This window comes from Lonchura striata, chromosome 4, assembly GCF_046129695.1.
Source record: "Lonchura striata isolate bLonStr1 chromosome 4, bLonStr1.mat, whole genome shotgun sequence".
Classification (NCBI taxonomy): Eukaryota; Metazoa; Chordata; class Aves; order Passeriformes; family Estrildidae; genus Lonchura; species Lonchura striata.
Genome location: NC_134606.1, coordinates 36344884 through 36372489, shown reverse-complemented (window position 1 = coordinate 36372489; position 27606 = coordinate 36344884). Strand labels below are relative to the sequence as shown.

Here is a 27606-nt window from a genome sequence, read left to right as displayed (position 1 = left end):
CCTCTTCAGCAATAATAACTCCATCTTCTTTCACTGTGCTCCTTGACATAGCAGTGAGTGCAAAGGTTATACAACTAACAGGGCTAACTTCTGTACCTAAATGATTGAAACAGTTTTGAGAACTACAGTTGCAGCTTAGTAAAACCAGAAACTTTTTAGTTTCAAAGTATCAGAAGAAGAGTTGTATTTCCACTCTGGACAAAACTGAAAAGGGAAAAACTCTTGAAATAACAGCTAAGAAAAGAAAATATTTGGATGATGAAATGCAGCAATTGAGAGAAGTAACTGGATACTTACCCATCAATAAATGTTCCTGGATCTTATAAATGTCTGCATTCCACCTGTAAAGAAAAGTCTAGTATTACCAGGTGCATTGTTATAGGAAATAAAATTCAGGAGATATGAAGGATAATTAGAAGTCTGTGGCTCCATGTTTATAGCATTTGCACTGCTAGGACTTTGAGGCTTCTTTTGGTAGGTCAGAGAAACCTCATTGGGCATCTACATGTTTTATCCTGTTGCACTATGCAGAGCATAAGTAAATTCATCACTCCACAGGAAAGATTTGGTACCTCAGAACTCAAATTCCTCTGACAGAGAGGGTATTTTTAAAAAGAAAAATACCGATACAAAAGTTGGAAGACAACTTTATTATATTCTTGATGTAATAACAAATTTCAAAGACAATAAATAAGATATTGCCCATAATCTCTTTTGTGTTTTGAAATCTGAGTTTCAAAGTATATTTCAAGGGCTTCTCTTACTTACATCAAAAATCCTGTGCAGTCAGGAAAAAACCTCACTGAATTCTTGAGGAATTCTTGAGGAAAAGGAGTCGCTTCAAGCTGTATTTAGGACCTGACCAACCTGTGGTGGTTAGCACATAGAATGGAAAAGCACTACAGAAGTACAGTGCTTTCAGTTAGTTGGGAGGTTATTCAAAGATTCTGTGAGTGGATGGCCATATTCCAATACTTTTAGGTTTTGGAATATTTTGTCTAAGGTTTGCAGCACGTTATAATGTCAGTAGAATTACTCTTGGAAATACGTGTTCAGTGTAGGGAGCAGTACTAGAATCTGATGCCACTTAAAAAGTAATTGCGTGTGTTCTGTGACTCCTATTTCCAGTCCTCCCAAGGACCGGTGTTACCGTCCTCTGCAAATATAAGGTCAGTGCCATCCTCACAGTGATGTTTTACCAGTTCTCCAGTACAAACTGTCCTTGGCATTTGAGAGGTTAAAAAGAGTGTAATGAGAGAAAACTGTTCTCTGGAGACAACACCTATTGCAAAAGTTAGTGATATATTTTGGAGGAAAAGCTAAAAGTATGTCAAAGATATTTTTAGGCAAAACAGAGAAAATGTCAGTCTAAATACAGGTCTCAAAATCTACAAGGCTGTTTGCAGTGTTAAAAATACATTACAAAAGGAAGTGCTGCTTGACAGGTCATCATTTACGATTTTTAAGAATCAATATTGTCAGGATACAAAATTGTGACTGTGACAGAAAGAGGATAGCATGTGTGAGTAATGTATTGATCTTAAAGAAAGTTTTTCTTTCATGGATTCACTTCCAAATAACCTTCTAATTGGCCTTGCTACCTGAAAGAAACCTCACAGTATACTTCCCTTGGGGATGAGTTACTGTATAAATACCTCTGTAGTAAATAGACCTGTTAAAAATAATCAAATTTTAATGCACCAGGGTCACTCTTTTGACAGGTCTGTGCTACATAATTGTGTTCAGAGAATGGCCTATATGAAGAAATTCTTCCCAGTTTGGTTGAAGTTTATTCCATCAGCCATGCTGCTCTTGTGGTAAAGCAATTCCAAGGAGCAAAATGTTCTGCAAATGAAGGAGCCTGCTATCAGCTGTAGGAACGACATGCTACCATAGTACAATGCCATTGAATGCTTCAAGAGCTACCTCATACAGTTGGCAGTTGGAATAAATCCATTTAAAAATCTTTCACTGTTTCCTTATAAGGAAGGAAAACTTGGAGCTGTGTCAGCTATCAAGCCAGCCCTTGATGCTTATGAGGTGATTTGACGTACTGTGCTGCATTACTGCAGCCTAAAAATCAAGTGTTTCACTTCTTTTCCTGTTCAAAAACCTGAATTAAAAAGTACCTCAAGAGTTTAATGATGCTTCCATGACATCTGTGTAAACAGTCACCACACCTCATCTCTAGGTGTTCAATAACCCAAACACTCCTCTTGTTGACAAAGGCACTTCTCTGCTGGTGACAGAATGACTGGTAAGTCACAATTATCTGGGCTCAGGGAAGCGGAACAAAGAAGTACTAGGGTCTCTGCATGTCTCTATTGAATGTCTCTATCGTTGGAGAAGTCTCAGCCAATCTAGCTTGCCTCACAGATTCTGTAGTCCCCATCACTCCTTTCATGACTATATGAAAGCCCATGAACAACAAAACAGATTTGTTCAGAGAAGTTTACCTTAAGTCTATCCTGAATGAAACCAAGCTGTATTCATTTGTTCAGCCTCTTGCTCTTAGTAATGCTGACCTTTCCAGGTGTGGCAAAAGAATGTGCATTTACTATGGAGTTTGGAGATTCTTTCAAATTTAACAAGCTGTAGTTAAAATTGAACATCAAAATAAGAGTGCTGTCTGGGAGTTCATCATTGAAGGGCAAGGAATGAACAGAACGACTGCACACTCAGGATACTCCAGAGCCTTTTAGCCTACCATACAAGGACTTTGAGTCATTATTAACATCAGAAAAGGAAACCACATTTTAGCTTGGCTCATTATTAATATCAGAAAAAAGAGATTGCATTTTAGCTTGACTCAAGCCAAACATCACAGCCAAAACAAGTTTCCGAGTGTTTGGCACAAGTGTCTCTGTAAGCAGTGCAACTTCCAGATGAGCAATAAGTACATGGTGATCTCAAGTGATGGTAGACTTTGGTGTGCAAAACTGTTTGGAAAGAATGGGTTATTTAGTGCTAAAATAAGATGGCTCCTGGCTAATTGCTATTAAGTAGATATGAATTTTTCTCTTTTTTGTCAGTCTGTATCAGAACTTACCATACCCAATAGTTTCCACACTACCTGTCTGCTTCTGGAACTTCTTGTTGTCTGGAATGGCTATGGAGCAGATGCTAAAATCTGTTTGACAGAAAACTTCCCCATCCTTCCTCCAGATTTCCTTAGTCAGGGCTAATTGGCAGAACAGCTTAGGTAAATACTGAGGTCAATGTTAGTTATTGGTAACTTGCATAAAAAGACAATGTGCCCTCACCAAATATGTGTATGATACAAAAACAGAGACAATAATTGACACATTAAATAATATCAGAAGCTCAAGGATCAGGCAAAAGAAATCTCATTAAATTCAACAAGGAGTGATAGTTTCTACACCCATAACATGGAATAACTCCATGTGCCAGTAAAGATGCAAACTGGCTAGCTGGTGTGATGTAAGGACCTGCAAAGGTTGTAGTGGATAAGTGAATAGGAGAAACTGTTCACCTTGTGTCACCAGGAAGACAAACTGGATTGGGCTATGCTAGGATGAGATTAATCAGATAAAATTAAAATACGTTTTTTACAATGTTGGTTCTGCACAGAGCTGCAGTTCTCCATGCAGTTTGGGGCTCTGCAATTCAAGAAGGACTACAGCTGGAGTCAGCTTAGCTGAGGACTGGAAGGACTGTCATGGGCCAAAAGTATGTGACCTTTGAGAAGAGGCTGAAAAACCTGGGCTTGTTTAGTCTGGCAGAGCAGTAGCTGAATGGTGATCTAACATCTGCCCAGAGTAACTTGAATAGGAATTGCAGAGATGGCAAAACTAAATTCCTCCTGATACTGGCAGATGGTATAATACGAGGCAACAACCCCAGGATGCAGCTTGGAAAATTTAGTTTGGACTTTACAAAAGACTTATTCACAAGAACAGTAGTGCAGTAATGGATTAATTTACCCAGAGTTATAACCAGGGGACTTGTCCTTCCTGTAGACTTTGACTTGGCTATGAAAAGTGGCAGCTGGCTTGTTATAGACTGTGCAATTATTCTGTGTTTAACCAGCACTTCCAATCAATAATCTGCAAATAAGAAACAGAGGGAAACTAGAAGAAAGGAATATGATGTACCCAAATTCATAGGCTCGCCTTGTATTCTCTATTCAGACTGTTTTGCCTTTATGGTAGCAGACACACAGGCAGTGAAAGTAAAAAGAATGGCAATGCACTGGAGAGGGCTATTTTGTCAATTGCAGCAGAAAAAAAGGAATAACTGAATAAGCATAGGCCACTCAGTTTCCCTTATTTTCTGTCAAGCTTAAGTCAGTCATCAAAAGATTAAGTTGTTCTGAGAAAAAGGTATGTTCAAGGCTTCAGGAAACAAAAGGAGGATATCCTTGCTAATTTTACCTGGGAAGATAATACCATATTGGAGAAAGGGACACAGTAAGTTGGTGGAGGTTCTTCTCATTATGAGGGCCATGGAGGGTGCATAAGTGTACTTGCCAGTTTGTGCATATTGGCACAAAGCTCTTTGTTGATGGCCAGAGAGTTAAAAATATAGAGAAAAATCTTCTTGAGCTGCCCTCAAAGAAGCTGGCCTTGTGGCTGTTGCAAGGCAAAATAGCCATTTTACTGCTTTAATTTTCACCACGAGAAATAGTTTTTGTGTTGTTTTACTGACCTAAGGCCACAGACTACTATCATTTTGGCCACATTGCTTCCTCCTATATTCCTCTGCTGAGATGACAGGAGAGGCCAATATACTTTTTCTATTATTATAAGGGGTTTTTTTGGACTATTTTCATATGGTTCATATTGGGAATTCCAGAGCCTGGAATTACATACTCCTCAGTCAATTCAGGTTAGAAGTAAACAGATTTATTTCAAATTATTTATCCAGGCATTTAGCAGACTCTGTTACTGCCCTTCATTATTTGATAATTTACCAGTCAGTGATCCTTAACAAAAATTGTTAGTACTTTTGAGCAGAAATTTGAGGTGCTGCAGATGTGCAGGTCTCTGTTACAGGAGAAGATTTGGGGTGGACTTGTCTGGCTGGACCAAAGTGGGACTTAACAAAATGCTTTATTTTCTTTGTATTTTCCTTCCTTTTTCATGGTCCATACTGCACTACAAGCACATCCTGAAGACCAGCTCTAACTTTCATGTAATATTTTAAGTCTCCCTGATGCATTCTCAATAACCTTGGAGGAACATTTCTTGTCACATGGAAACATGGGTACAAATGTGATAATGATATACTCTCTGTATGCATCCCAAGGTGAGAGAAGAATTTCAATTCTGCTTCTTTACTACTACATGTTTGTCTTCCTGACAAAGATAGAACCCTGGTTTCCAATTTATTTCTGGGCACCAAATTAAGTAAATGGGTACTCTGCTTGAGTAGATCTTTAATTATTATGACCAAGCAATTGTGTCTCTGCTATTATTTTAGAAAAACTTCTCCAGACTTTAAATTAAGACAGAGGAGACCCATGCAGAACAATTACAATGGAGAATTTGTTTACAGGCTGTCACTAGGAGAGACATAATGCTTCCCTTTATCATCACCTGTCAGAGCAGTGACAGCCTGCAAACAACCTGCCTAGGCATCATTCTTTGTCACTGCTTGTGCCAGCTCTTGCCCTAGCAGGTGCCTGGCATGTGTCAAACTTAGGATTCAGGGATTCATTTGATCAGCACTGTAAAGAAAAGTGTGAAGTATTTTCTTTTAAATTGTGAATTAAGTATTTGCTCCACTTATCTAATGGAAGGGGCTTTGGCTTCTTTGTATGCAAAAAAGTACCATTTATAGCTTACTGTAGAATTTAAATACTGGCTTCTCTCTCATGCCCAATTCTGAAAGTGGAATTTATATAATACTACAGAATATAAATTAAACCATCCTACCTCCCTGTTCTATTGTCATGGTAAATCTGTTCAAATGGTTTCCTTTGGTAATGAACGGGCAGAATGTGCTGTCCTCTGGACATTGAAATGTCTTTTTCTTACAAGTTGCTTTCTATTTTACATACTTCATTATAATTTCTTTAAAGTAATTTCTCTAGAATTACAGTTTGGTGCTGACATTGATTCATGCATGCTTACTTGTCTACTTGAGTTTGCTTAGTTGTAAATATATATATGTAACATACAGGGTTTGTGTGTGAGATGCTTCTTCTGCAGATAGTAACAAAATAGTTGGGATCTGTGAGAAAATGCAGTTGTACTATAGGAAAGAAAATATTTTGTATTCTCTTCTGTGAGGGAAATGTAGGGAGTTCTGTTAAAAAGGGAAGTTTATTCTAATAGATTCAGCAAAACACAAGATTTTTAAAAGCTAAATTTGTTAGTAAACACTGATATTATTTGTTAATCAAAAATGGGACTCAAAATGAAAGATATATTTTTACTATGTGTATATTGATAGTAGAAAATACTACAGTTTTCTTTAAAACTACTGCTGTTCTACTGTTGCTGGCTGTTATTCTGTGTTTATTTTTGCTTTTAGAGATTGGTAAAATTGGGAAAAGATAGTGCCTCAAGTCATTGCAGGACAAATTAGAGTATGAGATCACTTTTGCAATTATTTAAGTTTAAAAAATTGTTAGTTATGGATCCAAAAGGGAATTTGCTTTCTTCACCTTAGGTTTGTTCATTCTCACAACCATACTGGAGTTGGTAATTGAAATAAAATACTTTGTGATTTTTTTATAGTTATTTTAGCTATTGACAATTTTTTCCCAAATAAATTCCCAAACCACCTCCCTTGCTATATCTCAAAAATAAAGATACAATAGGTATTCTTGCAGGCCTCCATTTGTTGTGACTTACAGTTAGGATATTTCTAACATGTAACTGGTTTATAAAATGTGGATACCTTACGTGTCTCTAGTAATCTGTATACTTCAGTTTGTATGTAGAGCTGATCTTTTAATGTCACTTGTCTAATTAAGCTGTATAAAATTCACAAGTCATTACTTTTGTTTTCTTCATTACTATTTCCAGATATGTCTAAATGAGGATGCATTTAGAATTCTGTGTAAACAAAATGTGTAAATTTTATTTGTGTGTTTCTGCTTTTTTTTTTTTTTTTTTTGGACTTGTTCCTTAGCAACAAGGAGAAAATAATAAAATCATTCAGTCACGGGACTAATTGAGTAATTGAGTAGATGAAAATAATTTTGGGGTATATAATTTTGGCATCAAAAGATGTGCTGGATGTTTTAATGAAATTCTTCACAAATCAGGTGACATGCTGTCTAAAATGCATGAAGAGCTATCTGAGAGGGAGCAAGGTTGTACAGAGATTTGTTTGTTCCACAGAACTTCAGTGAAAGAAAAAAAAAATAAAATTTGAGAGACCTTTTTCCTAAGTTTTCAAGGAATCTAAAGCAATGAAAGAACAGTATGAACTACCATAGATTTAATAGATTTCAAACTCCAATACAACTAATGACAATCAAATCATATTATTCAACTCTATTGTTATTTAGCAATTGATATAAGAACAGAAAAGAATGTATCATAATTTGATAGTTTACATCATCTTTCCCTGAAGTGTTTTCCTGAGAAGATAGGCACTCAGCTTTCAGAATTTGCTCACTGAAAGATGTGGAAGGAAAAAAATTAATTCCTTTGTATGAGACTGAATTTCAGTGAATTAATTTGGCTCAAGACAAGTGATAACGATCCGAATGCATGAAAAGAGTGTGTTTGTATTAGTTCATTTAAACAGCAGTGGTTGCCACTGCCTGCTGTAAGAGCCTTACCCTAACCATTGCGACTCCTAACTAGTGAAGGCCCAACTCATGTGCCTACAGGTACCAGAGAGCCTACCAACACCACAAACAATTTGGATTGTCCAAGAAAGGCTCCTGCTTCTCCCCATCAGAGCATTTAGATGCTTTCTTGGTAGCTACCTTCACCTACAAAAAGGGAAACTGCCTAAAAACAGGGAAGAGAAAAGCAATTTGTCTAACCCCTAATTAAATTCAGTGCTATGTAGTAGCTGGTCAACTCTCTGGTCAACTAGAGTCTCATCAGTGAACCCTTCTCTGAGGATAGGCAGGTGATGATGGGGGATTTGTGCTATAGCCAAGGCATTTAGTGATTGCATCCAGAGTTGGAGAGGTGTGTTCTGGCTGAGCAACCCAGTTCTTTTTTAAGGCTTGTCTGAACAATGTGCAGCAGTGTGGTCTTGCTCTTGGTGCTGAGTCCCTGTGCACTATTCAGTGCAAACAAACTAAACACTTGTGAAAAGGAGAAGGGTTAGGTGACCTTTGAGAACTACCGGAAATTTCTGGTGTCTGAGGACTAACAGAACCTATGGTACCTAAGTGATTAGATTTGATTTACTTTGGAAATATGTAATAACCTGTCACTTTGGAGTGATTTTTTCACTATTTTTTCATTTTTCATGGCTATTAGATGATACAATTTACAATATAGAAAAAAATCCAGAATGACAGTTCTAACAGACTTTCTTATATTACTGCAAGGTCTTTGTATCTTTGTTTTTAAGGTCTATTTCCTTTCTTCTATATTCCTGCGCTATGGGAATAGTCTCAATGGAGCTCATAAAAACAGAAAAACAGTTCAATAAATATACACTTTAACAGTTTTGCCTGTGGGCACAAAATGATCCAGGGCTTGAATAAACCTCAGTTCAGTCACAAAACTGAATTGTAGCTGGTAGCTAAAATGAGTCGGAGTAGCACACAGGCCTTGTCCTGTGAATATGATCGGCCATACAAAACCCTCCATTCAAGACACAGAACTTCTCTTGACATTGTTGCTGTTGGGATTTTATTGAGTGTGTAAATAGTGAAATGGGATGGGAAAAGGGATACTTCTTTCTTTCTTATTTAGGAATTTAAATGTGTGTTCTACAGTCAGCCACAGAGCAGAAAACAAAAACTTTCTATATTTATCTTAATGTCATTATTTTTGGTTTTGTCTCAGACTTGACTTTCCTCACTTGACCTAATACTTCTCCCAGGCAGTACAATGAGCACAATCCCATCTCTTGACTCAGGATATCTCCAGAGTGTTGAGTTTCTCCTTCCAGAAGCCCCAAACTGTTCTGTAATCATTGCAGTGGGATGTTCCCAGTCCCTCTTCTGTGCCAGTGTGCATCAGGATTCCTCAGTATTGAAGACTATCCCGTGTAGTACTCTTCCACTAAATACACATCAGTGTTCTACTTCTTCCTAATTTACAGGTAGCTTTGGAATGTTGTATGTGTTTGTCAGTTAGGAAAAAAGGATGAAAATAAACATGTGGAGGAAGCTCTATTTCACTGGAGCTTAATTTTATTTTTACACAAGATCCTGTATTGTCTGTGCTGTGACTTGTTTGCTCACTGCCTTAAATTTGTATGTCAGCATTATATACTCTAGGATACTGCTAAATGGAAATCCTCTTGCTTGTCCACAGCAAACTTCTTGCAATTTGTAATGATGTAAGAACAAGGTAAGGCCTGTGTTGTCCATAAAAGTCCAAAGAATTAGTAGGTGATATCAGAAACAAGCATAAGCTGGCAAAGCCACTTCCATGAGACTTAGCTTGCAATCCTTAGCATCATTAAATTTAGCTTGTCAATGGTTTTAATTATTAGAGACTAAGCTTTTCTCTCCCTTTTCCCCGTCAATGAAATAATCGTATTTTTCCAAAGTAACAAGTGGCAAGCTGAGGTGTTACAGCAAAGACAAAAAATCAGGACTTGTGTTTTAGATGTATTTAGGAAAAGGCAAAACTGTAGGGTGTTTTTTGTTGTTGAGTTTTCTTATGATTCTTAGTATGCATTTCTTGTCAAAAGAAAAGGTATTCCCAAAGATGATGTTTAGCGATACAAACAGAAGCAGATTTTGCAGATCAGACAACATATCAACTATTCTACATTTCAGCCTAAGTTTATTAGGAAGTCAGCTGTCTGTGTTTTCTGTTTCATGCTGGCATCTATTAAGATCTTTCTTCATATCTGTTTCCCATCCCATTACAAAAACAACCTCATTGTGCTAGTTTTATTTTTTTTAATTTATTTCCATGCATAGTTCTTCACAATAAATTGATCTAGGCAACTGACTTGGAAAGGTCACTGTTTATAAAATGACATACCAGAATGTTTATATGGCCCTGGGCTGCAGGAGCCAGAGAATGGATGAATATCCTGCAGCTGTTTTGGCCATTATATTGTGGATGGCAGGTTGCCAGCAACAACTGCAGCAGAGTGTCAGTGTCTTCCTTTGTGTGATAAAAGAGAGAATATTTGCACTTTCTGAACCATCTCAGGAGGATTTGTGGCAGAGTTTGGAGCACTTGAAGTGACTAAAGATGGAAGTAGATAAGCAGCTTGCTGGTTGTACACCAGCCTGTCCGTCTGTTGGCTCCTGCAGGCATGGCGCCGCTGACGCTTTTTTTGCCTTCCTTTCTAGAACATTTAAAAGAGAAGCTGGAGGAGTACATGGTCCGCTTTGCCAAGGTGAGGATCGTGCGCACCAAGAAACGAGAAGGGCTCATTCGGACCCGGCTGCTGGGAGCCTCGCTGGCTAGAGGAGAAGTCTTGACATTTCTGGATTCCCACTGCGAAGTCAACGTGAACTGGCTGCCCCCCTTGCTTAGTAAGTGCATGAGCATTCATCAGACATTAAAATCAGAACACACAACCAGAAACTGAAGCTGTGCCCCACAGTAAGCAAGAAATACACTGTATCAAAGGTTTGGAGTCCTGCTGAAGTTCTGATCTCTCTGGAGTGTCAGTATGAGAGATAATTCCAAGAAATGTGAGCAGCTCCATTTTTTTTCTTGAGACTGAAGAATATGTAAAATCTTGCAGTAATGCTTCAGCCTGTAGTAGTTACAATTTATTTTATTATTACTACTACTAAATTCACTGCTATATCTAGTATAATGTTATGTCCTTATTATACACCTGAAATGGTTTGTTATGCAGGTATTGTATTCCTTCCTAGTTTTCCACATTGCATTAAAATAGTTTTTGCTGTGGATATATCCAAGGCCTCAGTGTTAAATCCAATAGCAATAGCATTCACAACAGGAATCTCAGAAAGAATGATTTGCTATTGACTGTTGTGCTATATCCAGCTGCAGCTAACAAAGCTCCATTAGTTAAAGGAGTGGAAAGAATCAATTGCTGTAGTCTAGGATTTCACTTCTGGAAACAATGTTCTCTTTTCTACATACCTGACTACATGCAAAGTATATATGCTGTGCAAAATGAGTGCATTTTGCTACCATAATCAAAGAAAATTTCTGAGTTGCCTAATAAAGAAATTTGTATGCATTAAAAAAGTCTGCTGTAAGTACACAGAAGGTTATGGTTTCACTAATTAATGGTTATTGTTCCTTGAATTCTGTTGTTAGGACTCTTGGGCCACACAGTAAGCTGATAAAGCATTTGCAGCTACATGTGCATTCTTCTAATGAGCTATCAGTAGAGACCGAGAAAAATACTATTAACTTGTTTCTCTTCAGATCAGTAATAAGATAATGCAAAAAATTCTAAATATTTATCTTTCCTAGCTTCCATATCAAATCATGCATATATGATGCACGATGCCCTTGTTGTCCCCTTGTCCTCAATCACATCTGCATTTTTAAAAACACCTCCTGTCTTCATGTAAAACAGAAGTGTCATAAAGAAGCAGAGAGAAATCCAAGTTGAGGCCAGTTCCCCTTATTCTGTCTCTAGGAGAAGTGACCGACCCCCACCTCACCACAGTCTCCTTTCAGGCTATTGTAGGGAGCAGTGAGCTTTTCCATGGGCCTCCTTTTCTCCAGGCTGAACATCCCCAGCTCCCTCAGCTGTTCCTCACAGGACTTGTGCTCCAGGCCCTTCCCCAGCTCCACTGCCCTTGTCTGAACTCGCTCCAGCCCCTCAATGTATTGAGGGGCCCAGAACTGCACACACACCCTGATGTGTGGCCTCACCAGTGCTGAGTACAGGGGGACAGTCACTGCCCTGGTGCTGCTGGCCACACTGCTGACCCAGGTCAGGATGCCATTGGCCTTCTTGGCCACCTGGGCACAGCTGGCTCTTCTTCAGCCACTGTCAACCAGCACCCCCAGGCCCTTTTCCTCTGGGCAGCTGCCCAGATGTGCATCTGTAGGCCTGTGGCACTGCATGGGGTCATTATGACCCAAGGGCCTCAGTTCTGGCTCCAGACAGTCCAGATCCCTCTGCAGAGCCTTCTTGCACTCCATCATTCATTCATCATTCATCATTCCCATCCACATTGGTGTCATCTGCAACCTGAGTGAGGGTGCATTTTATCCCCTTGTCTAGATCATCAGTAAAGATATTAAAAAGTACTGGTCCCAGTACAGATTCCCTGGGGAACAACACTTCCAAAATTCTACCAACTGGATTTAACTTCATTCACCACAACTCTCTGGGCTGGCCATCCAGCCACTTTTTTATCTGGTGAAAAGTGTACCTTTATAAGATGCCAGCTTCTCCAGGAGAATGCTGTGAAAGACAGTATCAAAGGCTTTACTGAAGTCCAGGTAAACAATACCCAGAGCCTTTCCCCACACCCACTAGGCAGGTTACCTGCTTATAGAAGATCATGTTAGTCAAGTGGGACAAGACTTTCAAAAACCCATCCTGGCTGGGCCTGATCCCCTAGCCTGTGTGATCTCTCATGAGATAATCTGTTCCATACATCTAGCTAGATTTCACCCTGTAAAAACCAAAAAATAAACAGCAACAAAATATTCATAATTGCAGCCAGGTTGCAGTTGGGTATTGAACCCTCAACCTCAAACCAGAAAACTGAAAAGACAAGAGCAGCTGCATCAGTGCCTCTCAATTCTGAAGAGGAATGAAGTCTTTCTCATTCCACATACAGTAGAATACCTGTAGATAACCAACCCACCAGAGGACCTAGAAATTAGTCTTGAGGAATACTGAACCCCAGAATCAAGTCTGTTTTATTTTGAAAGAAAAAGCAGAGCATTACATAAAGGACAAGTAGAAAATGAACACATATCTAGTATATTTTCCCTGTGCCCTATTTTCTAAAAGAATGAGAGAATTTTCTTATAAACTTCAGATGGCACATATTTACTATACTGAAATCAGATGACATCTGACTGCTAATAATAGTAAAGTTAATGTATGTTTTCAAGTTTTTATCTGAAGTTATATTTTGTGTTTACTCAGCACTACATGTGACTGAAAGTCATTCAGGGAAGCCACAACAGAGGACATGTTGAGTGTTTATTGCTTTGAAGCTGCCCTGTTTTAGGTCTGATTGTATCTGGCATGTGTAGTGAAAAATCCTCAACAAGTATACACGGTTCAGCCCTGCTCTGGACTGGTGGTCTTTGCTGAGAGGAGCAGTGGCTTCCACTGTTCCAAACAGGTTTTGTTCCAAATGAGACCTTGAAAGTTAGAGGCTGGGGAGGAGGGTGAGGAACCAAGAGCAATCACTTAAAGATGGTTCTCAGAGCTATTTAAGTATCTAACTTACATTTTCAGAATTAACTGTCGGCTTTTAGGCCAAAGGAAGACTGAGTTATTTCAGTACTTTTAGGGTATCTAAATGGCTTTGTGGAGCTGAGACACAGTTGTTTCCAGTTACAGTCCTTTGTTTTGTTTTCTTAAAAATGGGGGTTAAATGTCTTTATTTTCTTTAAGCTTTATTTATTTTATTTCTTTGCTTAAATGGGCTCTTAAGCTTAGGTAAGACATTCTGAGATACTAGAGAGTTTTGACTGATGCTGAATAGGCAGCTGTAGTGATGTAAAAAGGCTGGCAAACAGCTGTTTGCTGTCACCCCTCAGCAGAAGGAAAGATGCAGCTTGGACTCCAGCAGCTGACAGTTCAGTGCAGTGTGAAGTCAGTTATTGCAGGTAAGAAAACTGAGCAGCAAACCAGAAAGGTGCAGGCACATATTTCCTTCTGCTGATGTTACTGCAGGAACAGTAAGAGGAGAGACGGACAGTAGATCAGTAGTGATATAGGCTACTAGCACTAGGTTTGTTAAAACAGATTCCTTCCCTGATGAAGAATTAAAAATATATCATGTTCAGATTATGCTAAGCAAGTTGTCAAAACACCTGCTTGTTATCCATCTTCACAACAGGTATACGATGTATTGCTTGACAGTGGAGAAACTGAGGGTACAAGTACTTATGGCAACTCAGAAAACAAGAGATAATTTGCTGAATCCGTCAAATTTTGTCACTACCTGTAATCATTTATTTGAGTACAACAATAAAAATATTTGTGTTGAAAAATTGCAAAAATAAGACTGTTTGCAATTTGGCATTGTTACTTTTTCCAGCCCAGTTTGAAACGTGCACTTGAAATTAAAAGGGTGCCTGTTTCTCATAGAGATAAAACCTATATTTCTGAGATAGTGACTCATCCAATATTTAAAACTTCTGTTTATTGCCACTTATGCTTACTCGCCTTGATCCTAAAAGTGCTGAATTAAAATATGTATGTATATATTGGTTAAAATTTCTTGGGAGAAAGCTCTCCCAGTTTTGGGAGAAAGCTCACTCAATTTTTGGCTTTTTCTTTGGGAGAAAGCTCTCCCATTGCTTTGGCCCAACATTCCTTAGGAGAAAGCAATGCCCCCTGCTGTTCTCAGGCTTTCCCTCAAATCTCTTAAGGTTTTTGCGTGATGCTTATCTGTTTGCTCTTCCCTTTCACTGAAGCCTATATGCAGTGAAACAATGAATGGATATTTTCAGACCAGTAGGAATCTGTAAGGGGATGAGGAGTAAAGGCAATGGAAGAGAAAGTGTAGAGCATTTCAGCTGTGGCATTTAGGAGCAGGTGGAGGAAAGAGCAGTGGCTGATAAAGGCAGCACCATGTTTGCATATCTAAGTCTGTTATACCACCACCCTTCTGAAATGTAAGTTATCCCTACAGTCTTTTCTTTCTGTTTCCTAATTTCATACTGAGGCTACATTAAAGCTTAAGTAGTATGTATGTAAAAATCATTATTTTAAGCATACTGAAGGAAACATTGAGGCTGAAAGTTTGGTTACTTTGTCTTTTGTTGTGCACAACTACAAACACCCTGATTTCATCAAAAGGGAGGATTTTCTTGTGGTTCCTTATCTCTAAAATATTTTGGAGACTGAAAAGTAAGTTCTGCAGAAACACACTAAGGCGGGTAAGCATTGTCATACTTGCAGAATTCTTGAGAGTTGCAGAAATGAAGACTGGGATTGAGCTTGTGCATTGCTCAAGAAAATTTCCCCCTGACTATCTCTGCATGTGACTTGGAGATTTCAAATCCTTCAGTGTATTTAAAGACAGCAGCTTTTAAAGATGAAGAGAAGGATGCTAAAGCATTAAGAATCTACCTCTGACCTGTTCCAGAAAAATCAATCCCATTTAGTTCCTCTACTCCAATCAATTTAGAAGGGGGGATCAGAGACAGATTGTTATAAGCTCTATAACTATTAGGAGGGCCATCACAGGAAAGAGATTATGTAAAAGTGACTTTATATAATGATCACAGATAACACTATACAGTGTGCTAGTGAATGTAATTATATTTGGCAATAGCAACAGTAATGCACCCATTATCTCTGTGATGAGTTTCCTAGAATTTTGTGAGAGCCTGTGCTTTAAATTATTTCACTATTAAAGAATAAGGATGTAAAAACCTGCTGAACTTCCAGTCCCAGTAATTTCTCACTAGCAGCATTGATCCCTGATTTGGATGGTGTTTCTAAATTTAAACTTCTGAGAATAACTATAAAGACCCAGATGTTTTGTGAAAATAATCCTTTTTTCTTAACTCCAGTCCTGCAGAAGCATGGAAGCAGAATCTGTATTATTAATCATTATACCAGTATTACCTGCCCTCCTATTTAAGTGTTTTAATCCACACTCAGCATTTTGATTATTTTTAGGGTATTATCAAGCATCAGTGAAATATAAAAAACAAAATCAAAAAACTTCCACAATCAAAATTTTTCCACATAGGCCCTAAAATGTACTAAATAATATAAAGAATCTAAGCTGCCATTCAGAGAAAAAGCTTTATTATACTTGGAATTGTAAGATTTTAGGGGGTTTTTGAGGGTTCCTAGGTAGTTTTTACTGTCCTTTCATGTCAACACAGCTATAGGTTTTCTCTGTACTTCTTCATTTCAAACCATTATTCTTCTGCATAGTTCTTGATGTTGACCTATCTTCTTTACTTGTCTTTATTTTCAGAGGAGCTCTATAGGATTAAGCATTAGGATTCACCAAAGCAGACTCAGGCCCAGCTGAGCTTGCACTAGTGATGGGAATTTGATTTAGTCTCACAGTTCTATTTTTTTTTTAAGCAAAACTAAACTCCTTTCTTTAGAAAGCAGGTAAGAATAATACTGTGGAGTCTTCTCTATAACTCAAAGATTGGTACAAAAGAAGGACACAAACTCTGTTTTTCTCTTTGTGTTGGAGTTTGCCTTTAATTTGGAGCATTTGATTTTAAAGCTGATGCTCTCTACAGCCACAGGAACAGTGACTGAATGGTTGCAAGGGCTGAGATTCACACTTAGGAATAAATCTCTCTCTCAGGGGCTTCCCAAATATACTCCCCACAGATGAGGGTGCATTTTTACCATTTGCTTGCTGGCTTGTTCCATAGCTGACAGACTGGGGACTGCTCAGAACAGCAATGAGAGAGAGATGCAGAAGACTGGACTCCTGTGGGTCTCACAGGGATGTGCTTCTGTCTAAAGAACCGTAAATACTTCTAATCATTGCCCAACTGCATTAATTCTACTTTAAATAAAGTTTTGATACAGATTTGAAAAATGAAATTATTTGGGGCCACAGGGCATAGAGCAAAAAATCTTCAAACATCAGAAACCTGTGGGATTCACTTTTCAGTAATATGATAGATGGCTTGACTAGACATGCCATTTCCTATTTTCTACTTTCATTTTTCAGACCAGATTGCACTTAACCACAAAACCATCGTGTGTCCTATGATCGATGTCATTGACCACAATCACTTTGGCTACGAGGCACAGGCGGGGGATGCCATGCGAGGAGCTTTTGACTGGGAAATGTACTACAAAAGAATACCGATTCCTCCAGAGCTCCAGAGAGCTGATCCCAGCGACCCCTTTGAGTAAGTAGCGATAAAGGGGAGAGTGGGAACATGAAGAAGGGGAAGCAAAAAGTGTAACTGTAGCAGAATCCAAGCCCAGACATTTCCATGTAGGCCACTTTCTGCTAATGAAAGGTAATAGAAGAAAACACCTGGAAACTAGGAAAAATATCAAGGCAACGATTTCTAGAATTCACAAACTGTGCATGGAAGCACAGTCTGGCTCAGTGACTATACATAAGAGACAGGCACATGCTTGTAGTTAAGTATTGGCATTGGACAAGAAGTGACAGGTATTCTGTTTATTTCACAGAGACTTTATTTAATGTTTTATTTTCTGGAGATTGATGCAATATATGCATCAGCAGTTGAGTCTACGTTACACCAGCAGATGCTTTGCCTATAAGTGGTGATATGGCTGCTGTATATGCAGTGCTGTAACTTAAATACAGAGCTGTCAAACCTGAACACTGTCAAGATGATTTGTAAATAGTTTTAGATAAGACAGCCTCTGATCCCAGTATTGTAGAGATCAGCTCATTCACAGAAATTATATTCTTTCTTTTCACAAAGGTACATCCTTTTTTCTTATCTTTTAATTATTCTCATGTAAGGATCAGCCTGGATTAATCCTTATCAAAAGAGAAAGGACAGACAGACAGACATGTCTATCACACAGGCACATCCCAGCAGGGATGCCAGAAGGGCAGGCTCTGACACTTGCTAACCCTGGCTGAACCTCCACACTGTAGGTTATGTCAGTTTGAAACCACAGCGTTCTCCCCATCCCAAAGCAAAACCTGGAAACAACAGCAACAGAAGAAATGGGTCTCTGACCCTAGTATCCAGGGAATGACCAGCAGGGAGGAGTGTGGCATTTGTGGGCTCATTTTCATTTTTCTACTTAATCCTTTTTTGCTTATCTCTAGCCAGGCCCTTCAGTCTTCATCTTGCGTTTGCATAAGTGCCAGTGATGTACTTTACATCTGGTGCCAATGTGACCACTTGTTACTGATCAGGTGGGAGATTCAGTCAAGCCCTGCTTTAGCCTCAGATTTTTCACAGCAGTTTAAATTTAGTATGGCCCACACCTAAAATCACTCCAGCCTTCAAGTTCTAAGGATGGCAGATCAGGTTTATTATAAAATTAGTTATTTATTGGATAGGCAACAACAGACAAAAGGCCTTAAACAGAGGTTTTATACTTGTTACACAGTATAAAATAAAGAGAACCAGTAGATTACATAAAACAGTGCACAATATTGAGGTGCCTATATTAAAGCTAACCAAGAACTAGTACATAGGAGTCAATATAATTTACCACCAAAATAACAGTAGTGTACAGAGTCCTTGCACTCGGTTCCCAGGAGAGTAACCTTAAAGTAGGCTTTCTCCATTTGTGGAGAAAGCCCCACACATTTCCAGGGAACATGCAGAAGATTTCTGCCTTGTGAAAGTTTGGTGTAGCTTTTCTATTTCGTAAAGCAAACTGTCAGTCAGAAATTCCTGCTTATCTTTCCAGATCTCACTTCCGCAGCAAAATATCTATTGACAGCTGGAGGCATTTACTTTCATGGTGCCAAAAAAGTCACTGCAAGACAAGCTGTCTTCATTGAATTATTTCACCGATTAGCAAGCTCTCGTGAAGGGCAAGATGCCCTGAGTTATTTCACCAGCTAACAAGACACAGATAAGCTCTTCAGAGGGGCCCTGCCACACCATTCCACAACAGAGATGCAGCTACTGCAATCCCATAACACTCCAGAGCTGCTAGGTCTTCAAATGCTCTAAGTCTTCTTGGTCCTCTGAGCAGTTGTAGTTTCTTGGCACTTACTGAAAGTAACCTTTATATAATTTGGTTCAGCATTCAAAGTTTGTATAAGTAAAACTTCTCTATTGCCAGTGTAGCTGCAGAGTTGCTTATCAGTTGTTTCACATTCACTGATTGTAGTGTGCATCTTGTTGAATCTTGTTGCAAAGACAAGAGAGGACTAAATAGGAATCTTTCATAGGAAACTTCCTAGAAAGACAAGGTTTTGTGCAGTACAGAATAGATGCAGTGGTTTTGCATGAACTGCTGTTCCACTCAGCATGGCAGCACTTGATACCCACCTTGCCCTGCCAGCGTGAGACACAGGCAGATAAATGACTTCTCAAGGAACAACGTATAGTACAATGCAGCCTATAAATCTCTTGTAATCTGAGTAGCTGTCAGGTGGAAAGACCCCCCTGTTCTTATACAAATCAGTGAGAGTCTTCCTTTGTTTCCTCCATAACAGGATGCACATCAGAGTGATGCTGCTGGAAAAGCAGTATTGCTCAAAGGAACCATCATATCTGCCCCCACACATGCCAGCAGGACTGAAGGCTGGCTGAGCTAGGACGATATGCTTGCTTAAAAGTACCCTCTGCCTAAAATTGCAAATGAGAATAGATATGTTTTAAATAATCAGTATGAATTGTGCTTAGGGGAAGGATAATTTTCTAATTCAGAGTCAGTACTGCTTCTCTCCTAGGGCCTTCTCTGCTGAGACCTCAAGTTTTTAATACCTTGCTTACAACAAATACAGTAAACTTTGCAAACCATTTTACCTATCAGTAACTTAATTGACCAAGACAGATTCCATGAAATAAAAGATACAGAACAGTTTTCCTTTAGGTATATATGCGCTAAAACTAGAAATTGCTTCAGCCAGCACCATAATTATTATGCTACTATTTTGTAAGCAGTAGGGACTTTTTTTAATTTAGGTTAAATATTTTACTGTTGGTATTGTAATAGTTTTATTTCTTGCCAGCAGAGTCAGATCTGAGATGATCCCTAATGAACTGGAAAATTGCCAGCATTTTTAGTAAAACACCAGCAAATAATAGATACATGATCCAAAAAGTCTGCTGATGAGTTTTTCCCCTCACTTAAAATGCCAACGCAGTATATGTGTGAAGCAGAAAAGGTCACATCAGCCTAAGAAATAATGTACATAAAATCAGATCAAACTACAGAAAACCTAAGAGCAGTTGCTGTATTATCTGCATGGTACATTTGCTTTCCATCTGCACATATCAAAGTACTGCTGCAGCAGACACCAGCAGCATGTTTGCAGCTGACACAACCAGCTGAAATGTTGGCAGGTAGGCTCTTGGTATGACAGAAGCACGAATCTTACTCAGCTCCAATGCCAGCTCAGCTAGTGTTCTGGAATTAATCTTTTCCATGTTTTAATTTTTTTTAATAGTATTCCACTGTGGTCAGTTTTGACCAGGTGCTCTCCCATTAGATACCATCTATCTCAACATGGTCTTCCAGTTTGAAATCCCTCTTGTGAAGAAGAGACATTTTCATCCATTTGTGGTGTGAGTGTAGTCATGATTTATTGTTCCTATGCCTGCAGTGCCACTGGGGCTGCATCTCCATCCTTTGCTGTGACAGAACTTGGAGCTTTACTGCAGCTCTCAGCTTTTTCAGATGTACACTCTCACCCATTCTCAGGCCCTCTGCAGTTGTTCACAACAAGTAGCTTTACACCAAGATTTAGCTTGATGTTTGTGACTTTAAGACTGTAAAATGCTCTCAAAAGCTTCCAGTGTCAAATTCACGTACAGATGATGTACTAGCACCAACCGGGGAGTCATATTACAAATTTGTAACTGCACTTGGATCAGGCAGCATTCATGCACAAATTTATCAGTTTGTTCACATATAGTTTGTCATTGGTCATGCCAAATTTCCCATAGGTTTCACTGAACTGAACTACAGCCATTTAAAACGTATTTTCAGTCAAAGCTCCCGTGTGAATTATTGGATATTTTTCTATGCTCATTGTAGCATATAGGAAAGTTTAACAACTATTCCATAAATGGATCTCATGTAGATTTTAAGATCAATGAGTTTTTTGAAAGATCTATGTGACTATTTTTCAGTATATATTGAATCCTTATAGGCATGGAAGCTGGACTTCTCCTCTAATAAGGTTGCCTCCTCATCCAGTCACTACGTCTGTGAACTCCTTGATTTGCCTTTTTCATGTGCCACAGAAACAAGGGAGGTTTTACATTGCATTCAGCTGATCTGTCCCAGTTGCAGATCATCACAATGACTAGCGATTTTTTTCTTGCAATTTGTGTACAACTACCTGGATATGCTCTGAAGGGTGCTTAATGCTGTTTTCCTCTGCTGCATCTGGGTTTGTGCAAACAACTCAAATTGGTGTTGTGAAGCACCAATTGGTGGGAAATTGTCAGACAATTGTGGAATCATGATTATGTCAGGATGATGCTCACTGTCTTGATCCCAGGATCAGTGATCATTCAGCAGAACTGCAGATCACTTGGGATGTTTTATTCTAGTCTATAAGCAAGGAAGACCAGAGATGTTTATCTGCTTTGTGGTAAGGGTCGTCTTGTCATCTCCTGCTGGTTCATTCCTCTGTCACGGCAGAGGTTTGAGAGGTTGCCCTTACAGGACACATAGGTTTGGAACATAAGAGCATGCTCCTCTGTGGCTGTTCCTTTCCGTGGTGCAGCCCTCTGGTCTCCAGCAGAGTTTGCCTAACCCAAGCAATCGTCACTTAAACTAATGGGATAACCTTGTTACTATAATGTACTGTGATATACAGCATGTCAGTTTATACAATTTAATAGCCTGTCTGAGCTAAAAGCTCTGTGGAAGTTCAAAGTGGAGGTTCGACATGCTCAGGCCTGCTGTGGATGACTGCTCTTTTATTTCCTAGCAGCACTTACATTACATCAATTCATGGTATCACATGCCTGATCTGAAAACTGGCATCAGTTTCATGCCAGCTTCAACACACTTTTCACCAGACAAGAAAACATCAGTGCAACTCAAAAAACTATTTGGATGAGGCTGCAGAGTTCCTTGGAGCAGATTTATGTTGATGTAACTTTATGATGCAGGAAGGAGAGAAAGGTGCAGGTGAGACCTAACAACATTGCTATTGAATTGCAACTCAAGATGGAAAATTTAACCAATGAGAGAAGTGTTGTGGTATTTACTGGGTGCCAAGACTCCTAGCATCTATCTGAGGAAGTTAGGAGTGTTTTCATGTGTGGCCACTCCCTACTCTCCAAGAGTTCTTTGCCTTCCAGTGTAGAGCTGTGATCTCCAGACCTCCCTGGAGGGAGACAAAGCTGAAGAGACACTCTAGCAAAGGACTAGGACAGTGGTTTTGCAAATACTGGACTATTCAAGCAAGTAGAAACAACTTTGTAATAGCTGACATTTTAGTTCCTATACTCAGTTTCTTATTTATAATATAGAAATAGAATCACTCCACCATCACAAGGCTCTCACAGTAATAGGAGCCACTTACGTTTAATGGATGTACTTTTGGGTAAAATTTTGGACATGCTCAAGGGATAAAATTGGTTGATCAGTTCATTTTTCCTTTCCCTTGCATCACAGGCTCTCAACCTTGAATGTAATTTATGACCCTAATGTAGCTAGTTGTGTGTAAAGACTGGAAGGTTACTTGACATTTTCTGTTGAATTGCGTACCTAAAATCACATTATTATTTTGCAAACTGTAATCCAGGTGCTGTTTTTTTTATATTTTATATACTCTTAGAAATACTCTTTTTCTGCAGCTCCTTACTTTCAGTATTTAAATACATACTTTTTACAACATGTTCATACAAAGAAAGTCTTTGCTAAGACTACATTTCAAATCTGACAAGTACTTTTACACTTTTATTATCATTTTCTGAAGTTTAGAAAATGCTTTGGACAGTGATTTCTGTTCTATAGCTCCCAGTACTTTATAGCCTATGTCTTTTATGGCTGATTTCTGCCTATAAACATATTATAAAACCTCTCACAACCAGAAACAATCATCTATTTTTTTAAAGCCTGAGTGTAATCTACTCTTTTGAAATGTTCAGCAGGAATGTTTTATGCAAAGGCATTATTCTACAGTGAAGCAACCAGTGCTAGTTTGTGTAAGTTACAGTCTTGATATATTGTTTTGACAAGCTATGGTCTGTAAAAGACTGCTAGTGGAGATAACAATAGTGAATATAAAAATACCTTTTACAAACTGTCATCTGCCCATGGCCTCTTGAAATCTCGGAATTTTTTTTCAATTAGAGATATTGACACTAACACAGAATTTTTGGGTATGCATATGCTCATATTTAATCATTTTCTCCTGTCTTTGATAGGATTTCATTGTACAGGTACTTACAACCAGTACATTTTCGCTGAGGACCAGTACAGAGGAGAGAACTCTACAGAGAGTGTAACCTGTCAAAATGAAAAAAAAAATCAAAGATAAAAAGCTGCTGCCGGTTTAATTTTCATTTTCAATCAAGGAAATCAATCACTAATCAAGTTCTTCATGCTAGTTGAATTGGGTAGATTCAGATTTGATACATAACCTTTCATTGAAATGGTCATTGTGGCTCATGCCACCCAAGACAAAAGAGTATTAATTTTGTCCCTAATGCCTAAACTTGTATTTCCAATTTTCTTTAATATTTGGGGCATCATAATTAGAATAAAATGTAAACACCTTGAGTATAATGCTTCTAGAGCTGTTAACCTGCTACTTCACACAAGTATGAACTTTGGAGCCTGACAGTATATATATGCCCATATGCAGGGGCAGATTCACAAAATGGGTTAGGAATACTACCAGTAATTAGAAAATTAAATAGCTTTTGGGCATGATTTTAATACGTCTTTACATAAAAAAGACTAGGATGGTGGCCAAGATGAAGACAGAGGTATGTTGCTCAGTGCATGCAGGTGAGCTATTTAAAACTATCACCATACTGTTGATACAGATGGTTTCACTTTCAAAATTATGAAATCTTGTCTGAACAGTTTTCCATAAAGAAAAATACGTCACCTTTTTAAAGCAGTTCTTTCTATTCTTATTTCTATGTTTAAAACCATTTTCTCTAGAATTTCCATGCAGCATTTGGTGGCACCTATTGATTCTAAGAAAGAGAAAAGCAACACCCTTCTCTTACATTTTAAAGTGTTTATCAGCATAAATTTGGGAGCAATTTCTGCATCCATTGGGTCGTTGTGGTTTATTTAAAGAATGATCTGCTGATGCCGAAAACCTCAATCTGGTGCTGCAGTTGCTTCCAACAGAAGAAAGTACAAAGGCTGAACCAATTAATTTTATGGAATCACTGTGTGCCAGTCCACTTTCAAATGTGTCTGTTGATGCAAGTTCTATACCTGCTCATTGGCCCAGGTTTATTAATACTCTTTAGCATCTGTCCACAGTGGGATGTGTGTGTCATTTACCCCTTGCTCTTTGAGAAACTCCACAGTATCACAGTGCTTTTCTCCAATGCCCATGGTTCTTTTTTCAGAGGCAGTGATCAACTAAGCATGACATAGAAGCATCTTCATTTGCCAGTATATACCTTCTGATTTTTTTGATTCTGCATGGAATAATTCTGCCTGTCCAGCTATCTTGGTGTAGCCCTGAGGTAATGAGATTTTTCTGGCTTCCACTCTGAAAAAATTAAGCTGCCAATGCAATGTGTGCTGGAGGCATGAAAAAAGAGGAGATGGGAAAGAAATTTGTATATACTCAGTGTTTCAGTACTATTCTTACAATATCCAGTCAGAAACTTTCCTGCCACAGCTTTAACCCATTCAAATTTTTACTCACACTACAATGGGAGCAGAGCTTTTAAGGACTTGAGGACTCGTGTCACGTAAGTTCATTGTTCATTTTCAAGTAAGTTATATTCTTTCCTTCAGCCTCTCTTAATAAATAATGTTTTCTAGCTCTCCAATGATTATCTTTGCTCCTCTGTGGACTGTTTCCATCCTGAGAGCATACTGCACCAGCTAAAATCTTACCATTGCCTGGTGGAATAGATGGGTGACTTTGCCTCTCTCAGAGACTATGTTCCTATTTACATTTCCTTGACAGTATTGATTCATGCCACGCTTGTGCTCTGGTGTAACCTCCACATCATTTTCTGCAGAGCTGGTACCTAGCCAAGTATGCATCATCCTTCTCTTGTAATTCAGATTTTACATGTGTAAAGGCAAGGCATTTATATTCATATCTATTTCAAGTGCCATGTCCAAAAGAGTGATCTGTCTTCATTATCTATAGATCAGTGTGATATTTTATATCTGCACATTTGGAAAGTAATCTTTTTTTCCTTTCTTTACTTCACTTTTCAATTTGCTAAGATTTTAAAATTCGATTTAACCCTCCAGTTGTTTGCAGCCTACTGCAATATTACTTGAGCTTTATTTGAGGTTTGTGCAAATGGCAAATTCTGTTCTAAATCCTAATTATAATAATGTCTGTTTGTTCAGAAATCGAGATTTTTGCCAGAAATGGAGACCTGCAGAGTCCCTGGCTTTCCAACAATCCATTTTCTCAGCCAGAAATGCAACATGTTCTACTGTGGCCCTTGAAAATTTGTCAGCTTCCTGCTAATCAAACCTTTATAAAATGGTACCAAAGAATTCCTTCACATCCTGTAGATGGCATCTGATTTACAGCACAATAGCAGCTTGCTCTTCAGGTCAATTTCCAGCCTTGAGATCAAGGCTAGGACTTCATGGGCACATGTTCTAGTCTGATCCAGTTTTGCAACAAGCCCTCCACTCCATGGAGCTGCTTAATTGTACCATACAGATTTTAATGCAACATTGAACTGAATCAGATACAGGACAATGTCTGCAGATGATCTCAAGGCAATTTACATTTTTATTTTGGATTATAGGATATCAGCAGGTTTTGCATCTCTGTGACATTAATTATGTACCTTCCATAATTCTGCAGTTTTTAATCCTGGCAATTTATCTGTGAATCAGGTTATTTATCTCAGACTTGAGTGAGAAAAAAAAAGTGAAAACATATTTTGTTTACAGTCTTAGGAGAGTTCAGTATAGGCATTGACCTGATGAGTACCTTATTTTGAATTATCCCCAGACAAACTAGCATCTGTTTCATTTTCATGTAAGTAACCAAAATACCATTCTAGCTGGAAGACAAGTTTTTGTCAAGAGGCAAAGGTAAATGCCTCCTCCAACCTGTGAAGTGAACATTATGATAAATTGATAAACCACCTGAAATTTGCTGTTAGTTTATCTATAAAATGCTATGCATGTCTCTTGATAGACCAGGAGTAAATGGGACTCAAAAGAGTTAACATCAGTTCTTTGACAAACTGCTAAGACAGTATCCTTTGTCAGGGAACAAGATTCTTATCTAAACTTTACCCATTTCAAAATGTACCTCTTTTGTTTGTGGGAAAACAGCACAGAAATATCTCTCCAAGTGAATTATTTGGAAAATCAACCCCTGTGATGTTTTCTGTTTTTAAGATGGTGTATCAGCATTATTTTCAGTGCTGGAGAGGCTCTGTAGGCATGAAATTACAGAAGTCCATTTGCCCCCTACAGAGTATGAGATGCCTGCAAGGAGAGAGGAGATCCCATGCCCTCCACTCTCCTTGTTCTCCAGCAGAAAGTTTAGCTGATGTTGCAGAAGTTCCCTGGCTTTTTCAGAGGGCAAATAGCCACTCTGTTATCCCACGAGTGCAAATGACGTGTGGCCATGCAGTGAACTGGGAGTGGAGAGATGGTGGTAAGTCAGGAAGAGCACAGTGGGAGAACAGTAACAATAATTTTCCTTTTCCAAGCACTGCAAACATGCAAAGAACCTCTCAAACCTTTTACCCAGGGAAAAGGTAAACAGCAGGAAGAAAGTAGTTTGGAGGAGCATTTTCAGACCACTGCCTGGGGAGCACAGGGCAGTGGTTTTGAAGAGACTCCTAGAGAGCCCTGAAGGAGAACAAACCCTAAACTTTCAGTCCACAGGAAATGTTTTAAATCCCCATCTCTTTGTTTTGCAGTAGATTTTAATGCCTAGCCTGTCATTTAGTGATTTTTTTTTTTTTTTTTGACACAATGACAGTTTAAACAGCAAAACTGTTCGAAGCACAATCTGTGTTCCTGACTTGTTCAAAGGGCATTCAGGGAAGATGAACAGTCCTTTGTCAGTCATATATGTGTAATTAGTCGATATGGCTTAATCATATGGGCCCTGTTATTTCCAGGGGTGTTTTCATTTGACCTTAAACCAAACAACATAACAGAAACAAAGGAATTATTATAAATGTTGAATATAAACTATATTGCATTAATTTTACACTTACCTTACTGCATTTGCTTACATTTCCATTTCTGCTACATAGGGATATTATTATTCTATAGAAGAGTGATGTTAAAAGACGTGATTGTGTTTTTTGTAAATCACAAGGTTATTGCTGTTGCAGCCAATTCCCAGCATGAGTTCCTATAATGGTAACTTAATAGATTAATAAATATTTAATGCCAAGACAGAGTATCATAACTGTCTTAAAGGAAGTGATAATACTTTTAAAACATTTGTATATGTACCAGAAGTTAATAACATGCTCCTAATTTCTGTAGGCATGAAAGGACTCAAAACTTATCAAAATGTGAGTATTGGAATGCCTGAGACTATATTATTTTTATACTACCATGTTTTTT

At 38.5% G+C, this 27606-nt stretch overlaps 1 protein-coding gene across 2 annotated transcripts in view; it reads left to right on the top strand.

The window, feature by feature from the left end:
• The window catches only part of GALNTL6 (polypeptide N-acetylgalactosaminyltransferase like 6), a 436241-nt gene that overhangs the window by 341401 nt on the left and 67234 nt on the right, over positions 1–27606 (top strand). For both annotated transcript variants that reach the window (XM_021552775.3, XM_021552857.3), the window contains 2 exons: positions 10424–10609; positions 16922–17105. In XM_021552775.3, the coding sequence (XP_021408450.2) occupies positions 10424–10609; positions 16922–17105 (370 nt within the window). The remainder of the gene's footprint in view (positions 1–10423; positions 10610–16921; positions 17106–27606) is intronic.